Here is a 14,972-nt window from a genome sequence, read left to right as displayed (position 1 = left end):
ATGACAAATGTAACAACTGATAAAGCCCGTGCTTTGAACTGAGAAAAACATTTATTTTTAATAAATTAAAGAACAATATCCCAAACCATAAACTCTAAACGGGAAAGATATTGCAAGGATGCATTGAATATCTAACATGTTTTTGACCCGATTATTTCAATGATCAAACTTATCAGAGCTAAGGTCTTATCTACAAGCAGTACCAAGAAGTGTATGGAGATTTGGAAACCAAACATTCCGTTTTTCGGCACCACAGCAGTATCCACTGGGTTAGCATGGGCAAGGTATTCAGAAGAATATTGGAGCTCAAGAAAGAAATGGTTTTGAAGGACAACATCACAAGAATAATAATTAGTAAACTATTTCGCAAATTTGGAACATTATGCACTAGTGTAAACAGTTAAATACGTCACATTAAGTACAACTGTACAACTGAATTGTTGTGCTGTAAAAAGCCAATATTCGTAAAGTTAGTTTTAGAAATTGCTAATTCCTGTTGTAATACCTCAATTAGTAATGTAAAAAATGTAAAAGTTTAACAAAGTCCACCCAGCTCTAATGAATAAATGACATTATTTGGTGAAATATGTAGGCTTTATAGAAACACTGAAGCTCTCCCAGTTTTGTCAGAGAAAAAAAAAGATTATTTATAAACAAAGTTTGTTTGTAAAATGTTTTACATGTTTCGGATGTTCCTTCAGAGTTGAAGATAGTTTACTTCCTAGTCCAAACCCCCCGCAGGACGACGGGGGATGGGAGCGGGCAGGATTTGAACCCTCGACCGTCGATAAAACCGAACGACTGTCCAGCGCGCAAACCGCACGACCAGGCAGCCATCCAGTCTACGCATAAATAAGACTATTGGGGGAGGGAAGTGATACTCGAATTTACGATCTGGTCCAATTTGTGTTTTTACTCCTTAGATCAAGTGTACATAAATGGATTAATGGAAGATTTCAATTCTACCAGTGGTTATCTACTTTATCTGCACAGTCATTGGAATACTTTGTTATTATTGACCAGGTAAATCAATTTCACGTGTCTTACTAACTCTAAAAGTAACAAGAAAAACAAAAATACTTTTAAAAAAACAAACCTTAGATTAAGTGTAATAGATATAGAGTCTACGACAACTCCGAAGGGGTTTACGAACGTGAAAAAAAGAATTGGGGTCAATAAGATGTTAACGGGGGTCTACGAAAATGGATCTCATTAAAGAAGGTCGTTATTTTAATTTTAATCTTACAAAAATGAAATTAACAATTATCTCATACAAATATAACTCGTAATCTTTTAACTTTTAATCCTATTAGTGACACTTTAGTCGAATTAAAAACCGTCCCGAGACATGACGTTAAACTGCGCTCCTCTTTCCTTAGCACTTTTGGAGCTCAAAAGTGCCCTACTTCTTTTCTATCACTGTGTCTGCCTCCTCTTTCTCTCAGTCTGCCTTCGTTGATCATCACTCTGTCTCCTTATCTTTTAAACCTCCCTATGTCATAGACCAGTCCGTTTGCCGTGGACTGCGACGGGGAAGGGGGGATAAAGAGATCCTGGTGTAGGTGTCTGAGGATAAATCACCATAACACAATACTTTGGTTCCAAGTTCCCCTAGACCTGAGGCCCGCTCTAGGTCAACCGGCTGGTCGAAGACCTATGCTGGAGGGCAGTGGCTGGAGGGTCAATCAAGTAGCTGCTGTATCGGACACATGTCCGATGCAGCAGCTGACTGAGTATAGCACCTGTGTAGCACTGATGGGCTCATTCTGGACATCCGAATGGCCCGTCCCCTTGTTGGACTCGATGTCGGGTGGAGAGCACAGGTGCCGAATCACTACTTATGTCCATGGACAAAAAAAAAACACCCAAAAAACTACTTGCCCCAGATTCGTGTCTGGGCAAGAGGCGAAGAACAGAGTCAAAAAAGGAGGAGGCCACAAGAAGCTGTACTACCTGGCCATCATTTTTGGTTGTCAGGTGCACAGAGGAGGAGAAAAGCCTGACAATGATGAGCCCTTTTCTCATCTACAATGGACTTAAGTCAGTAGGGGAGACCCCAAGGGTGTATCTAAGCTACACCAGTCTTTGTAACTTCTTGTAAAAGTTGAAAGCAAGATACACTCTGATGGGCTTTTACGATGCAGAAGAATCTGTGATCTCCAAGTGGAAGTCATGCCACACAAGAGTTTGAACACCAGCAGAGGTGTAATCAGCTCTATTGACCTGCTGGAATGTTCCGAGAAGGAAATAGTGGAGGGAATTGAAGGAGTCACCCGGCGCATTACCAGGCGCAGGGATGGTGAAGAGGTTACAACCGCCACTATTTTCCTCACATTCGGAACTAGAACACCGCCAGAGTATGTGAAGGCAGGATACCTACGAGTTCCAGTGATGCCCTATATACCTAACCCTATCAGGAGCTTCAAGTGCCAGGGTTATGGACACGGCGCGGCAGTCTGCAAGAGGAACACTGTGTGTGCCAGATGTGCTGGAGAGGGTCATAAGGACAAGGGCTGCACAGCCCAGTTAAAATGCCCGAACTGTTACGGTGGCCACTCAGCCTACTCCAAGGACTGCCCTGTGTGGAAACGGGAGGTTGCCGTGCAGGAGTACAAGGCAAGAAATGGATGTACCTTCAGTTAGGCGAAATCGGCTGTATCAGCCCTACCCAAGGGTCAATTCGGGAAATCCATAGCCACACAGACGGACACATTGACCCCCACCACCCCCTCCTCCTCCTCCAATGCAGAAGAAAACAACGCCACAAAATACACCTCCGAAGAGAAAAGAAAGCCCTGTTGTTATACTAAACAGCTTCTCTGTGCTCGCCGATGAGAGCCGGAGCCCCGGAGCCATTATGTCTGACACAGGTTCTCCTCAGAGAACCCAGCCAGACACTCCAACCTCTACTGAGTTAGAGGTTGACCAACTCCCTAAGGGAGATACCGGAAGTGAGGGAGAAAGACTTCCCCCAAAACGGGGCTGTCCTCCTCTCCATCCAATGTAAACTACTAAGCTCCTGTCGCCATCTTTGTATCTTTTCATTTTTGATCTTGCCCCTGTTTTGCTGGTCAAACATAAAAGACACCGAACGTTGGTCTGTAAGCAATGTGAAGGGTTTACTAATTAGATAATGTTGCCATTTTCTCAGGGCTTCTACAATGGTGTATGCTTCTTTTTCAACTGCTGAGTGTCTGCGTTCACTGTTAGTGAGTGTTCTTGAAAAAAAAAGGCGACAGAACGGCCGTCTTGATAAAGTCTTGATAAAGTGTGGCAGAGATCGCGATGTCTGACTCTGAGGCATCTGTTTCGACTGTTAGAGGTCGATTATAATCTATAGTCGACACAGCAGCGTTTTCAAATTCGTGTAGGCTGGTCTGGTACCTGGAAAGGAATAAAGTGATCTCAAACTACCAGTGCGGATTCCGGCAGGGGCGGACAACAACTGACCACCTGGTAAGGCTGGAAGCTTATATTAGAAATGCATTACTCAGAAGAGAACATCTAGTAGCTGTATTCTTCGATATAGAAAAGGCCTATGACACAACCTGGAAACATGGCATTCTACTTGACCTGGCTCTTATGGGGCTCAAGGGAGGAATTCCTGAAAGATCGAAAATTTCAGGTTCGAGTGGGCAACTCCTCTTCTGACACTCATGACCAGGAAATGGGTGTACCCCAGGGCAGCATTCTGTCAGTCATCCTGTTCAACATTAAAATAAATAGCATCATAAATGCGCTGTCCCCTGGCATAGAGTGCTCTTTGTATGTTGATGACTTTGTCATTTTTACTAATTTGTCATTTTTACTAATGGGAAAAACATGAACACCTTAGAAAGAAAATTACAGTTATGTTTAAACAAAATTCAGGGTTGGGCAAACTATAATGGTTTCAAATTCTCAGACTCCAAAACAGTTAGTATGCATTTTTGTAATCTAAGGGGACTTCACCCAGACCCTGAACTACAAAATTTTTAGGCCTCACCTTAGATTCCAAATTTAATTTTCACCCCCACATTAAGGAACTTAGGAAGAAATGCCAAAAGTCATTAAACATACTAAGAGTACTCAGCCATACGGACTGGGGAGCTGACAGAGATACCTTGCTGCTGCTTTATCGGAGTCTAATTCGATCCAAGCTAGACTACGGATCCATAATATATGGAGCAGCAAGGAAGTCGTACCTAAAAATACTGGAACCAATACAAAATGCTGCCCTGCGTCTCTGTCTCGGCGCATTTCGTACATCACCTATCCCAAGTCTCCATGTGGAGGCTGGAGAACTCCCCATGGATATAAGAATGAAAAAGCTTGCAATGCAGTATATAGTCAAGCTAAAATCCAACCCCACGAACCCTGCTTTTGACTCCATATTTAACCCCACAGAGGTAGAATTATACAATCGAAGGCCTAACGTCATACAGCCGTTGGGCCTTCGAATGAGAGAACCCATCCAAAATTTAACCCCACCCATTGACCAAATCTCTAAAATAGAAACCCCTCAGAATCCTCCTTGGCTAATGAATAAACCCAAATTAAATTTATCCCTCCTTAATTTCAAAAAAGAAAATACAGACCCAAGCATACTACAAGTCCACTTTAGGGAACTGCAGGAGAGCTACGGAGATTGTGGCACCATCTACACAGACGGATCCAAAATGGAGGGAAAGGTCGCGTGTGCCTGCTCCTTTCGGAACAAAACAATCCCCCGTAGACTCCCCGATGGCTGCTCCATCTTTAAGGCCGAATTGCACGCAATATTGCTTGCACTTATGGCCGTAAAAGCATCAGAAAGGAGGAAATTTATAATGTGCTCCGACTCCAAATCTGCATTGCAAGCTTTGGGGCGGATGAAGACTGACATCCCATTGGTACATAAGAGCCTGAAGCTGTTGGACCAAATAACAGCCGACCGTAGGGATGTCACCTTCATCTGGGTCCCCTCCCATGTTGGCATTGAGGGAAACGAAGCCGCAGACAGAGAAGCAAAGAGAGCCCTAAATCATGCGGTGTCAGGAAACCAAATTCCCTACTCGGACCTGAGACAAAGTATTGCCTCTGCCACCTATCGAGAGTGGCAGAACCGATGGGAGGCTGAGACTCACAGTAAACTCAGGCAGATTGTGGCGGATGTCAGGTGGCGGCCCACATCTAAGGGTCTGACAAGGCGTGGTAGCACGACCATGTCCAGACTTAGGATTGGCCACACCTACATCACGCACTCTTTTGTACTGAAGAGAGAGGAGCCCCCACTTTGTGAGTACTGTGACTCTCGCCTCACCGTGGAACATATCCTCGTTGATTGCCCCAGATACCAGGATGTCAGGGCGAAATATTTTAGAGCCACTAATTTAAATACACTATTTGATAATGTCGTCCCTGGGAAGGTACTGGGCTTTATCCGGCAAGTGGGGCTATCTACGAAGATCTGATTTATGAATTTGTGAACATGCACTATTTACGTTAGATTTTTACCAAATATTTAAATTTTTACTACCTTTACTATTTTAACTGTGAATAGACCTTGATTTTAATGATATGACTGTATAGAATCTGGCCCTTGTTGTTTAGAGAGAGAGGGATCCTTAAGGGACTGCAGGCACGACATGGCCTAAATTGTACCGATGTGCCTCAAATCAAAAATCAAATCAAACCATATTATAGAAATCTTCGTAATGGAATCTAGCTGGAAATAATTTAGAGGCTAATGAAAAAGTTAGCTTTACAAGACACATAAATGGCCAAAACAGGATAGATAGGGAGGACAAAGCATTTCAATGAGGATAGATAATAAATAAATAAATATTTAAAACAAGGTTACAAAAGACAGTTTGTGTGGAAACACAAACTCAAAATCGGCCCCCGAAGTGGTCCACCCAGGCAGAAAAAACATCCGAATGAAATTATATCAAAGACAAAATGAGAGACAAAATGAGAGATAAGAATGGAGAAAGAAGGTTAACATCTTGTGTAGTGCCCCAACGGTCCAGCAGATCAAAGGATAGGTGAAAGTGAATGTAAAGTTAGATGTGAACCTGGCCTAACTAGTTCCCCTTTCAGACCTTGTGGTCTATAGGGCAGATGATGTAAAGTTCATCTGTTTTTGTGGCCTACGGTTAACGAGGGTGTCATATACAACGACCAACCGACTTTCCTTTTTCCCAACTAATGTCAGATACCCATTAGAGCTGAGTGGACTCAGAGGCGCCCAAAGTTAAAAATCCCAGTCTTCACCAGGATTCGAACCCGGGACCCCCGGTTCGGAAGCCAAGCGCTTTATCGCTCAGCCACCGCACCTCCCCTGGTCTAACTGATGTCTTATAATTGATCTAATTGTTTTGAAAAGGCTCTTATTCGAATCCTCAAAAAAAAAAAAAAACGCACTAAAATAGAAGTTCGAAATAATGAAATTTATAAGATTACTATTCGTTTTAAATTAGGTCTAACTTATTATGCATACTAATTAGCTTTTTCTCTTTAAAAAACTGCTTGCATAACTGATTTTAAAAATTAGATTTTTCGCTTTAAGAAAAAAAAAAGTAGCCGTTGCATCAGAACTTTGAATGGTCTAAAATATTGTGATGTCGGATTTTCAATATCTTTTGTAGTTTACGAGATCTAAACGGGACGGACGGACAGACATTTCGCACAAAACTAATAGCGTCTTTTCCCCTTTCGGGGGCCGCTAAAAAAAGACAAAAATGTTAAAAAAAAAACTAGGCCAAAAATTTAATTGATTAAAAAATATACTTCAATAATACTCTGTAAAAAAAATACAAAATAAAATATATATATATTTATATATTTTGTACCAATAGCTATGGTCTGTAATATCTGCCGGACGGAGGACACGCCCTTAAAAGGAGGAAATGTCCTCTTTTTGCCGATAGTCTGGTAATCATAAATTCTGTATTATATGTAATATTATTCTCTAAATGTTTTTTTCTATTTATGTATACTAATACAAACTCCTATTAAAATTCCGATAATCTAAATCACTATGTAAATGTTAAGCTAAATGCGCAGGTGAAATAAATTACATCTATAGTGTTCCACAATTGTGACTATCTTTAAAAAGGTAAAAACTGGTTGAACACCTCCCAATTTTTTTTTATTTAATTCCTGGCAGATTTCTATGAAATGAGGTTTTTTCAACATCGCGCCTCCCCTAGTCTAACTGATGTCTTATAATTGATCTAATTGTTTTGAAAAGGCTCAATCTCTTATTCGAAAATTAGGTGTATCATGCAGGTGATGGGTCATTATCATTTTTAAAAAGCCTTAAGCCCTGACCTATGCGGTTCTCCTGGAACGTGAAAAATAATGGACCTGTCAACTTTAACCTGGAGTCAAAATTAATCCTCTGCTGTGAAAGGAAAACCTGTATATTGGAAATGTAGAAAAATGGACCATGCGCAGTACCGTAGATTTTAACTAATTTTGACGAGCTGTTCTGTAAACATGCCTGTTCCCCAATAGTGACTCTACTATATGTAACATTTTTATGCCCTCACCGTGGCACTCATTATGGAAACATTCATAAGTAAAAAATGAAAAAAAATGAAACACAAGCTAGAGTGAGCTTCCAAAGTACTGAGTACTGGAAAATTTAGGTACCGGTAATTTAGGCATATTTGTCTATGTGTTTAACCTGATGTCTGTGTGTTTAATCTGATGTCTTTACACATTTTTCTCCTTGTCGTTGAGTTTCCTGTTATAGATTTACAACAATATCATATATATTAAATGTGTTAACTAAGTAGGGAGACCGAAAGGCGTTCCATATAGGCTAGATCTAGATCTATTGTATTACATGTACACTGAGCAAAACTTGATATAGCAGACATAAACAATGAAATAAAATGATGTTCAGCCTTAAGCTGCTAGTAAGGCAAATAGTTATTAAACAAAAGTATTAATCCCAATATGAACACAGTTTTATCTTCTATCACTAAATTGCACTAAGTCCATATGAATACTGTATACGTCCGCTCTTTAACAAGCTCAAGTAACAACTGCCATGATAATTGAATAATGTGTAATTCACACGTCAGTTGTCTAGCAGGACTAAATAACAACTGCCTATCACTTCCACTCTCTAAAAGCTCATAGGCTCGTCTCGTGCTTTGACAGGTCTTTCAATGAGAGACTAGATAGCATAAAATGTCTTCATAGCTGTTAGTCATCATCTGGTTGGATAATGTAGTTTTCTCTTAAAATAATTGTAGACATTTTAATACAGCTTGTTGAGCTAGGTTAAATTTATTTCAATGTATTACTATAGTTCATGGTTTGTATTGCTTTTATTACGAAGTTTATATTAACTCAGTCTGGTCAAAATTTTGTGAACGTCATTTCTCCCACATTGAATTTTTGATCAAGCTGAAATTTCACACAATTATATCTTGTACCTGACAACACAAGAATCGTTAGAAAAATTAACCAATTATTTAATTAACTATTGGTAATTAATTATTTTGATTGGTATCTCGAATAAAGGAAACAAAATGTACTTGACTGAAGTGGTTCCCTTTATAGATCGCCTCTCTAAATTGAAACAAACAATATATAACTATACAATCTTCTCTAGTCATAAGCACCTCACTAGCAGAGTAGTTAGCAAGTCGGCCCCAGGAGCCACGAGTTCGAATTCAGGTCGATCCCTTTTTTTTTTTTTTTTTTTTTTTTTTTTTTTTGTAAATGCTTTTTAAAAACCAATTACGGAAAAAATCCACCCAGATCTCCCTTTATTCCCTCCCCTCCCATTGTCCCAACTGGTCCAGATAAGTGATATATATGCAATTGAGAAAACTAAAAGCATGAGATAGCGCTAAACAAAAAACAATTGTTACAAATATTATTAATCTTATCTTATCTTATATAATACAGACGTTACTTCAAAAAAGAAGATGATTACGTCCTACGCGTCATGCATTTAGTCATGCATATTAATCAATGACACATCGCACAGATTTATTGTTGTTGGTCTAGATCTATTACAAATTTAATTACATGATTGATTCAAAGTAATTGATACAATTACACTTGGTATAAGCTTTATTGTTTTTTAAAGTATTTTTTATGTTTTTCTTGTAAAGGCAAAGAGAGCACTTTGTATGCAAATATCACGCACAATTTTAAAAAATCGACTTATTATGCAGCGACTGTGCGAATGTTTATATTACGTCATTGTTTATTGTGAATGTTTTGTGAGAATTAACAGGAAGTGGAGAAATACTTGTATAAACAAAAAGGCTCTGTTATTATTATTGTTATTATTAATTAATGTCTACAGTATGTTATTTATTTATCTGTGACAATAGAACAGCGACTTTAATGAAGTAGCGTGCTGTCTGCAGCCACGGGGTACTAAATTAGTACCTTCAAAAAGTTTTTAATTATTAGATTTTTTTTCGTTAGTATTTATAATAGGCTGTTCGGATATTTTAAGACAAACATATTAACGCCAATGAATGTTTGGTATTGCTCTTCTAGCTTATAATAGATTTCATTTTTCTGCGTAGACGTCGCAAAAAATCATCATTAAAAATTTGTTGTTACGAATGTTTAAATAAACGCTAAGTGATTGTTTGAAATCTCTATGTTGACTTATATTTCATTACATCTATTTATGTGGTGACCCGTCAAAATAACGCGGACAAAATAGCGCCGACAAAAAAGCACGAAATTTCCCGACAAAATAGCGCGGACTTATATATGATATGTATAAAAGTACCGAATTAATAGTAATTTAATGTCCTGGGCATCATTTTTGTTGAGGTCTCTTATCTTTTTCAATATTAATAGATCTGAAATTATGCCATATTTGCAGAGAACGAGAGTACTTTAAATATTACATCATTCCCATTTTTCACCTTAGATTAAAATGCATAACTTGCTTAAAATAGTGTGAGCAGGTCAGGAGGCGCGAGAGAGGACTTTTTCTCTGCTCAACATTAAATTATTAATAGTTGGCAGATGTTAGCGCTAATGGGTGGGTTTAATTTGTGACACCTCAGTCTACGACCAAGGGGCTAGAGTCGCCTAAGCAACCAGACATACTAGACTATACTAACTTAAACTAGATGAAAACACCAACGAAACTTTACTTGAAATTAAATAAGACAAAATGAACTATCTAACACAAACTGATAAAACCAACTATCTAACTAAATCACTACATTTACTACACAAGACCTAGATCTACACAAACACACTACAATAAACTAGTCTAGATCTACAATATTCTACTACTACAACCAACCCATAACTAAAACTAAAACAAGAACACCTTAGACTAGTACCTTACTATTAGTATTCACTAAGAACATACTAAAAACCACAAAGTCTAAGCCGACTAAGCCTCTAAGGCAATACTAGTACAGAAACAAAATAACACTAGATCTACAGCAGAGAAATAGCAGTAATATTAGATAAAGCAGCATGTATTTCAGCAATTATATTCAGCAGTTATATTCAGCAGTAATATTCAGCAGAGTAATAGCAGTAATAATAGCCTGCAATACATAAATGCAAAACTATAAATAAAATAATAGATTCTAATAGATCAAGAGCATGAACAACATATTCATATCAGGCTAAGCTGGGTAGGCCATTTTTAATACAGCATGTTGGGAACAACTGCCAACTAGAAAATAAAACTAAATATATCTAGCATATTTACACACAGTGTGACATAGATCTAGTAAAAGAAGATATAAAATATTTCTACACTTACAGGTCGTTCCAGGTACAGAAATATAGCAATAATTAAATTATCATACGCCAGATCACTAAGATCATCAATTGTCACACAGACAGCGATATACTTTACTGACCGCTGGTCAACTGTACAGGATGAAGCATGGATTTAACTATTTATACTACCCGCCCTAACCCATATAACAAAAAGCGGAAGTACAAATATTAATTCTGGCACTAGCCTATAAAAATAGAATACATAAAATAGCTCTGACCTATAAAAGTAGAAAAATAAAATTACATATAAAAATAGCTAAAATTACATATAAAAATAGCTCTGGGAGCGCAAGCTCACAATAGGATTTTTAAATGTGGTGACCCGACAAAAAAGGATAAGAAAATACGAAAGTGTGTTCTACTATAATCAGAAATCTGCGGCATCTTTCTTTGATCAAAACAGGTAGTTCGGATTTAGCTTTATATAAGAAAAAAAATACGTCAAATAATTGTTTGAAATCGCACTTCTGACTTATTTTACATTTAATATTTCCTAAAGTCTAGTTATCAATAATAAACTGTTCCGGATTTTGAACTAATAACAAATCTATGTCAAATGACTTATTTTTCAAAATATCGACCGTATGTTGTTCAGGATTTTAAAATGAGAAAGCCATTTACTACAAATACATGTTGGAAATCGCTCTTTTGACTTATTTTGTCTTTAATTTTTTGCCAAAACATCGATAAAAGATTGTTCCAGATTTCGTTTTGAAAATCAAAATAACGCCAAAGAATGATTGGAAATTTCTCCTTCGACTTATATTTAATTTTCTTATCAAACGTTGCAAAAATTTTATAAACCAAGAAAGAATGTTCCATTCTTGCTAAAACGATACAAAATTGGTTGTCCCGGATATTTTACGAAAACTTTTTAACTCATAATAATTGTTTAAAATCTCATATAAATCACATATAATGTTTCGTACTATGTTTGTTGTCATTACGCTTCCATTTTTTTTCAACGAAAATTAGAACTTGGCTTAAATATTTTTTATCTGTGGTCAATTGGAGGCCGCCTCTTTGTTAGCTTGTTAGTCTTCAACTTTAACTATAATTGTCAACACTTTTTACTTTTACTTATTATGCTTTATATATAGAAGAATGCCGCCTTTTGCGGAAATAACAAAAATAAATACAGAGCTTTAATAGAAAGCATGCGTTTTTTTAGCGAATAACGGCGTTTGGGTTGAGAAACTATCAAACCGTGTCTTAGTGAGCAGTAAATTTAGAAAGCCTTCAGGACAGAAGGCTCAAAAGTAAAGTAGCAATTATACATAAAACACTGAACCATAATCTTCAAATACAAAAACAAAATTTAATAAAAATACTCTGAAAGACGCAAAGATAAAGGCACATTCCTCGTCCCATATGCTAAGACAAATTTGTACAAATACTCCTTCTTCCCTAGTGCTATTAAAGCATGGAATGGGTTGCCTGAGCTAGCCAGGAAAACCAGTGACTTGGCAGAATTTAAGTCATTGGTTAATATGCATGACTAAATGCATGACGCGTAGGACGTAATCATCTTCTTTTTTGAAGTAACGTCTGTATTATATAACAGCTCCTAAGTTCTTTTGATATACGAGAGTCAGTTGTAATTGGAAATACCTATTACATTTTCTATTTGATATTGTGTTTCAGTCTCTTTTCTCGAAAAGCAAACTGTGTGCCCGGTTGAATTACTGGTATTGGTTTTTGAGTTAGGGCAGAATCTGCTCTACAAATATTTAAGCATCATTATCATGATCAAGCACTTTTTTATCTTTGATCTTAGTTCGGGTGTTCTAATCAGTTTGGTTAGATGGTCAACCTATTTGTTTTCTTTGGATTACTTTTGTATTACGCGTCTTTCAAGCTACATCATGCGCAGTGTGCTCAGGTCAATTTTATTTTTACAATATTTATATTAACTCACTCTGTATGTTTGTATCTTTTGATTTTTGAAATTGATGTTTCGACCACTTCTACTTCCACATCCAACACTTTGATTATTATTATTTTTTATTATTTTCAACTTTTCACTGCTTTTAACATAAGCATTTTTTTTTATTTTGATTATTTATTATATTTTGTGTATGACATCTTTGGGCGTTTAGCAAACACAAAACTCCAGTGCATTGTGAACTGCCGTGATGTACATTGGCCCATACATTTCTCTTGGCGGTGTTGTGCCATTCATACAAACAATAAGGGTCTTGTCTATTTATTTTGTCTAAACTGGTGGCTCTTAGAAACCTTGTGTTCAAACATTGATTTGTCTAAACTGGTGACTCGTAGAAACCTTGGGTTCACACATTGATTTGTCTAAACTGGTGACTCTTAGAAACCTTGTGTTCAAACATTGATTTGTCTAAACTGGTGACTCGTAGAAACCTTGGATTCACACATTGATTTGTCTAAACTGGTGACTCTTAGAAACCTTGGGTTCAAAAATTGATTTGTCTAAACTGGTGACTCGTAGAAACCTTGGGTTCAAATATTGATTTGTCTAAACTGGTGACTCGTAGAAACCTTGGGTTCAAACATTGATTTGTCTAAACTGGTGACTCTTGGAAACTTTGGGTTCAAACATTATTCATTGTATTTCGAATTGTTTTCGCCCTTTAGGTTTTATAATTTATTTGAGGTAATTAGTGTAATTGTTATTTCAAATATTTTTTATTCTAATTACTCAGACTTAGATTGTTATAAGAGATCTAGTGTTTTGAATTATAGAATAGCTTGGTTTATTTATACAGTTTTCTTTTCAGTATTTTATTGCAGTGGCTAATTACGGCACGTCGAATTCTAAACCAACAAATTCTACTATTTTCAAATGGAATAAGAAAACAAGACTATTTGAACCGTTCCAAAATATTGCAACATACACAGCAAGAGATATTGAAGCATTTCAGATAGAGAACAATTTTTACCTTGCTATTGCCAATCATGCGAAAGGTAATACTACTTTAACGTAATGAACAGTTTAGTCTGAGAGTAATGCATTGAATTCCGGAAAATTTTTAGGAGGAAAACAGGTTGAAATGGCTTTTATTTGTTTCAAAGGTGAAAACACAAAGATTGACTCCATTCTTTACAAGTGGTCTTCACAGTATCAGAGTTTTATTCATCATCAAAGCATTGCAACTGTTGGAGCATATGACTGGACTTACTTTCACTTAGACAACTATCATTTTTTAGTTGTGGCTAATTCTTTTACCGGGCTTTCAACGCTTGTATTTTCTGTCATATATATTTGGCAACAAGGCAGATGGATCCAGTTTCAAACTTTAGAGGTAGGCGATTGTTTTGGATGGCCATTATTAACGAGTAAAATAATATTCGTTTGGTAATTAAATATCTATTATTAACTTTGGAATGAAATATTTCAAACATTCATAATGTCTATTGATAATAAGTTACTCATTAATAATTTTTGTCTTATATATGTGGGAATGAGCTGGAGAAATTAGGCTTTCTAGCTTATAAAGCAACAAGACATATATAGTGTACTCATACAAGCATTCATTAATCACCTGAATAATTCATTCAATGTTTTTAACTCGACAACATCAAATGAATTCTTTAAAGAATTGAATAGACAATTTTTTTTAGGATTTAAAGAATGGGTAATTTCTATAGTAGGATAATTTTATATATAAAAATGAGCAATTGGGCTCGTGAGGTGACATACATTATTAGAGGGTAGAGTAAATTAAAGTGTGTCTGCACTTGGCTTCTGTAGCGTACACATAATAGATTTAAAAAATTAATAATACCAATTTAATTTATAAAACACCATTAACAAACAAAATGTTGTCTTAAGGCGCTATAATAGCGTCACCAACACAAGAGTTCAAAGGACAAACTAATTGGAAAGGCTTACTACCCAGTCCGTATCCATTGCACCGTTCCCCAGTGGGGTCATACGGGCGGTGATAGCCCTCCCACGGAACGCAATGGTACATTTTAAGAATATGAAGTGTCCCCTCGTGGGCTCGGCCTAGTCGGTGAATTCATTATCCTGGCTACAGGATAAAATCCTTTCCTGGGTCAAAGGTTCATAAAAAGGGTTTATCTCAAACAAACGGATGTGATTAAATGATTACCTAGTTGATGGGGGCCTTGAGGCAGAGAGTCGGCGAATTCCTTATCCTGGCCACAGGATAAAATCTTTTTCTGGATCAAAGGTTCATAAAAGGGATTTATCTCAAACCTTTTTGGACATCTCA

General features: G+C 37.0%; 1 protein-coding gene across 2 annotated transcripts in view; it reads left to right on the top strand.

The window, feature by feature from the left end:
- LOC106079957 (thrombospondin-type laminin G domain and EAR repeat-containing protein-like) overlaps window positions 1–14,972 on the top strand; it is a 117,750-nt gene that overhangs the window by 72,709 nt on the left and 30,069 nt on the right. The window contains exons 7-9 of one of the 2 annotated variants that reach the window (XM_056014209.1): window positions 924–1,023; window positions 13,512–13,698; window positions 13,807–14,036. In XM_056014209.1, the coding sequence (XP_055870184.1) occupies window positions 924–1,023; window positions 13,512–13,698; window positions 13,807–14,036 (517 nt within the window). The remainder of the gene's footprint in view (window positions 1–923; window positions 1,024–13,511; window positions 13,699–13,806; window positions 14,037–14,972) is intronic. The other variant, XM_056014210.1, reaches the window with a different exon arrangement.

This window comes from Biomphalaria glabrata, chromosome 16 (assembly GCF_947242115.1).
Source record: "Biomphalaria glabrata chromosome 16, xgBioGlab47.1, whole genome shotgun sequence".
Taxonomy (NCBI): Eukaryota; Metazoa; Mollusca; class Gastropoda; family Planorbidae; genus Biomphalaria; species Biomphalaria glabrata.
Note: the sequence above shows the minus strand (reverse complement) of the source record. Positions and strands in the feature narration are given on the sequence as shown.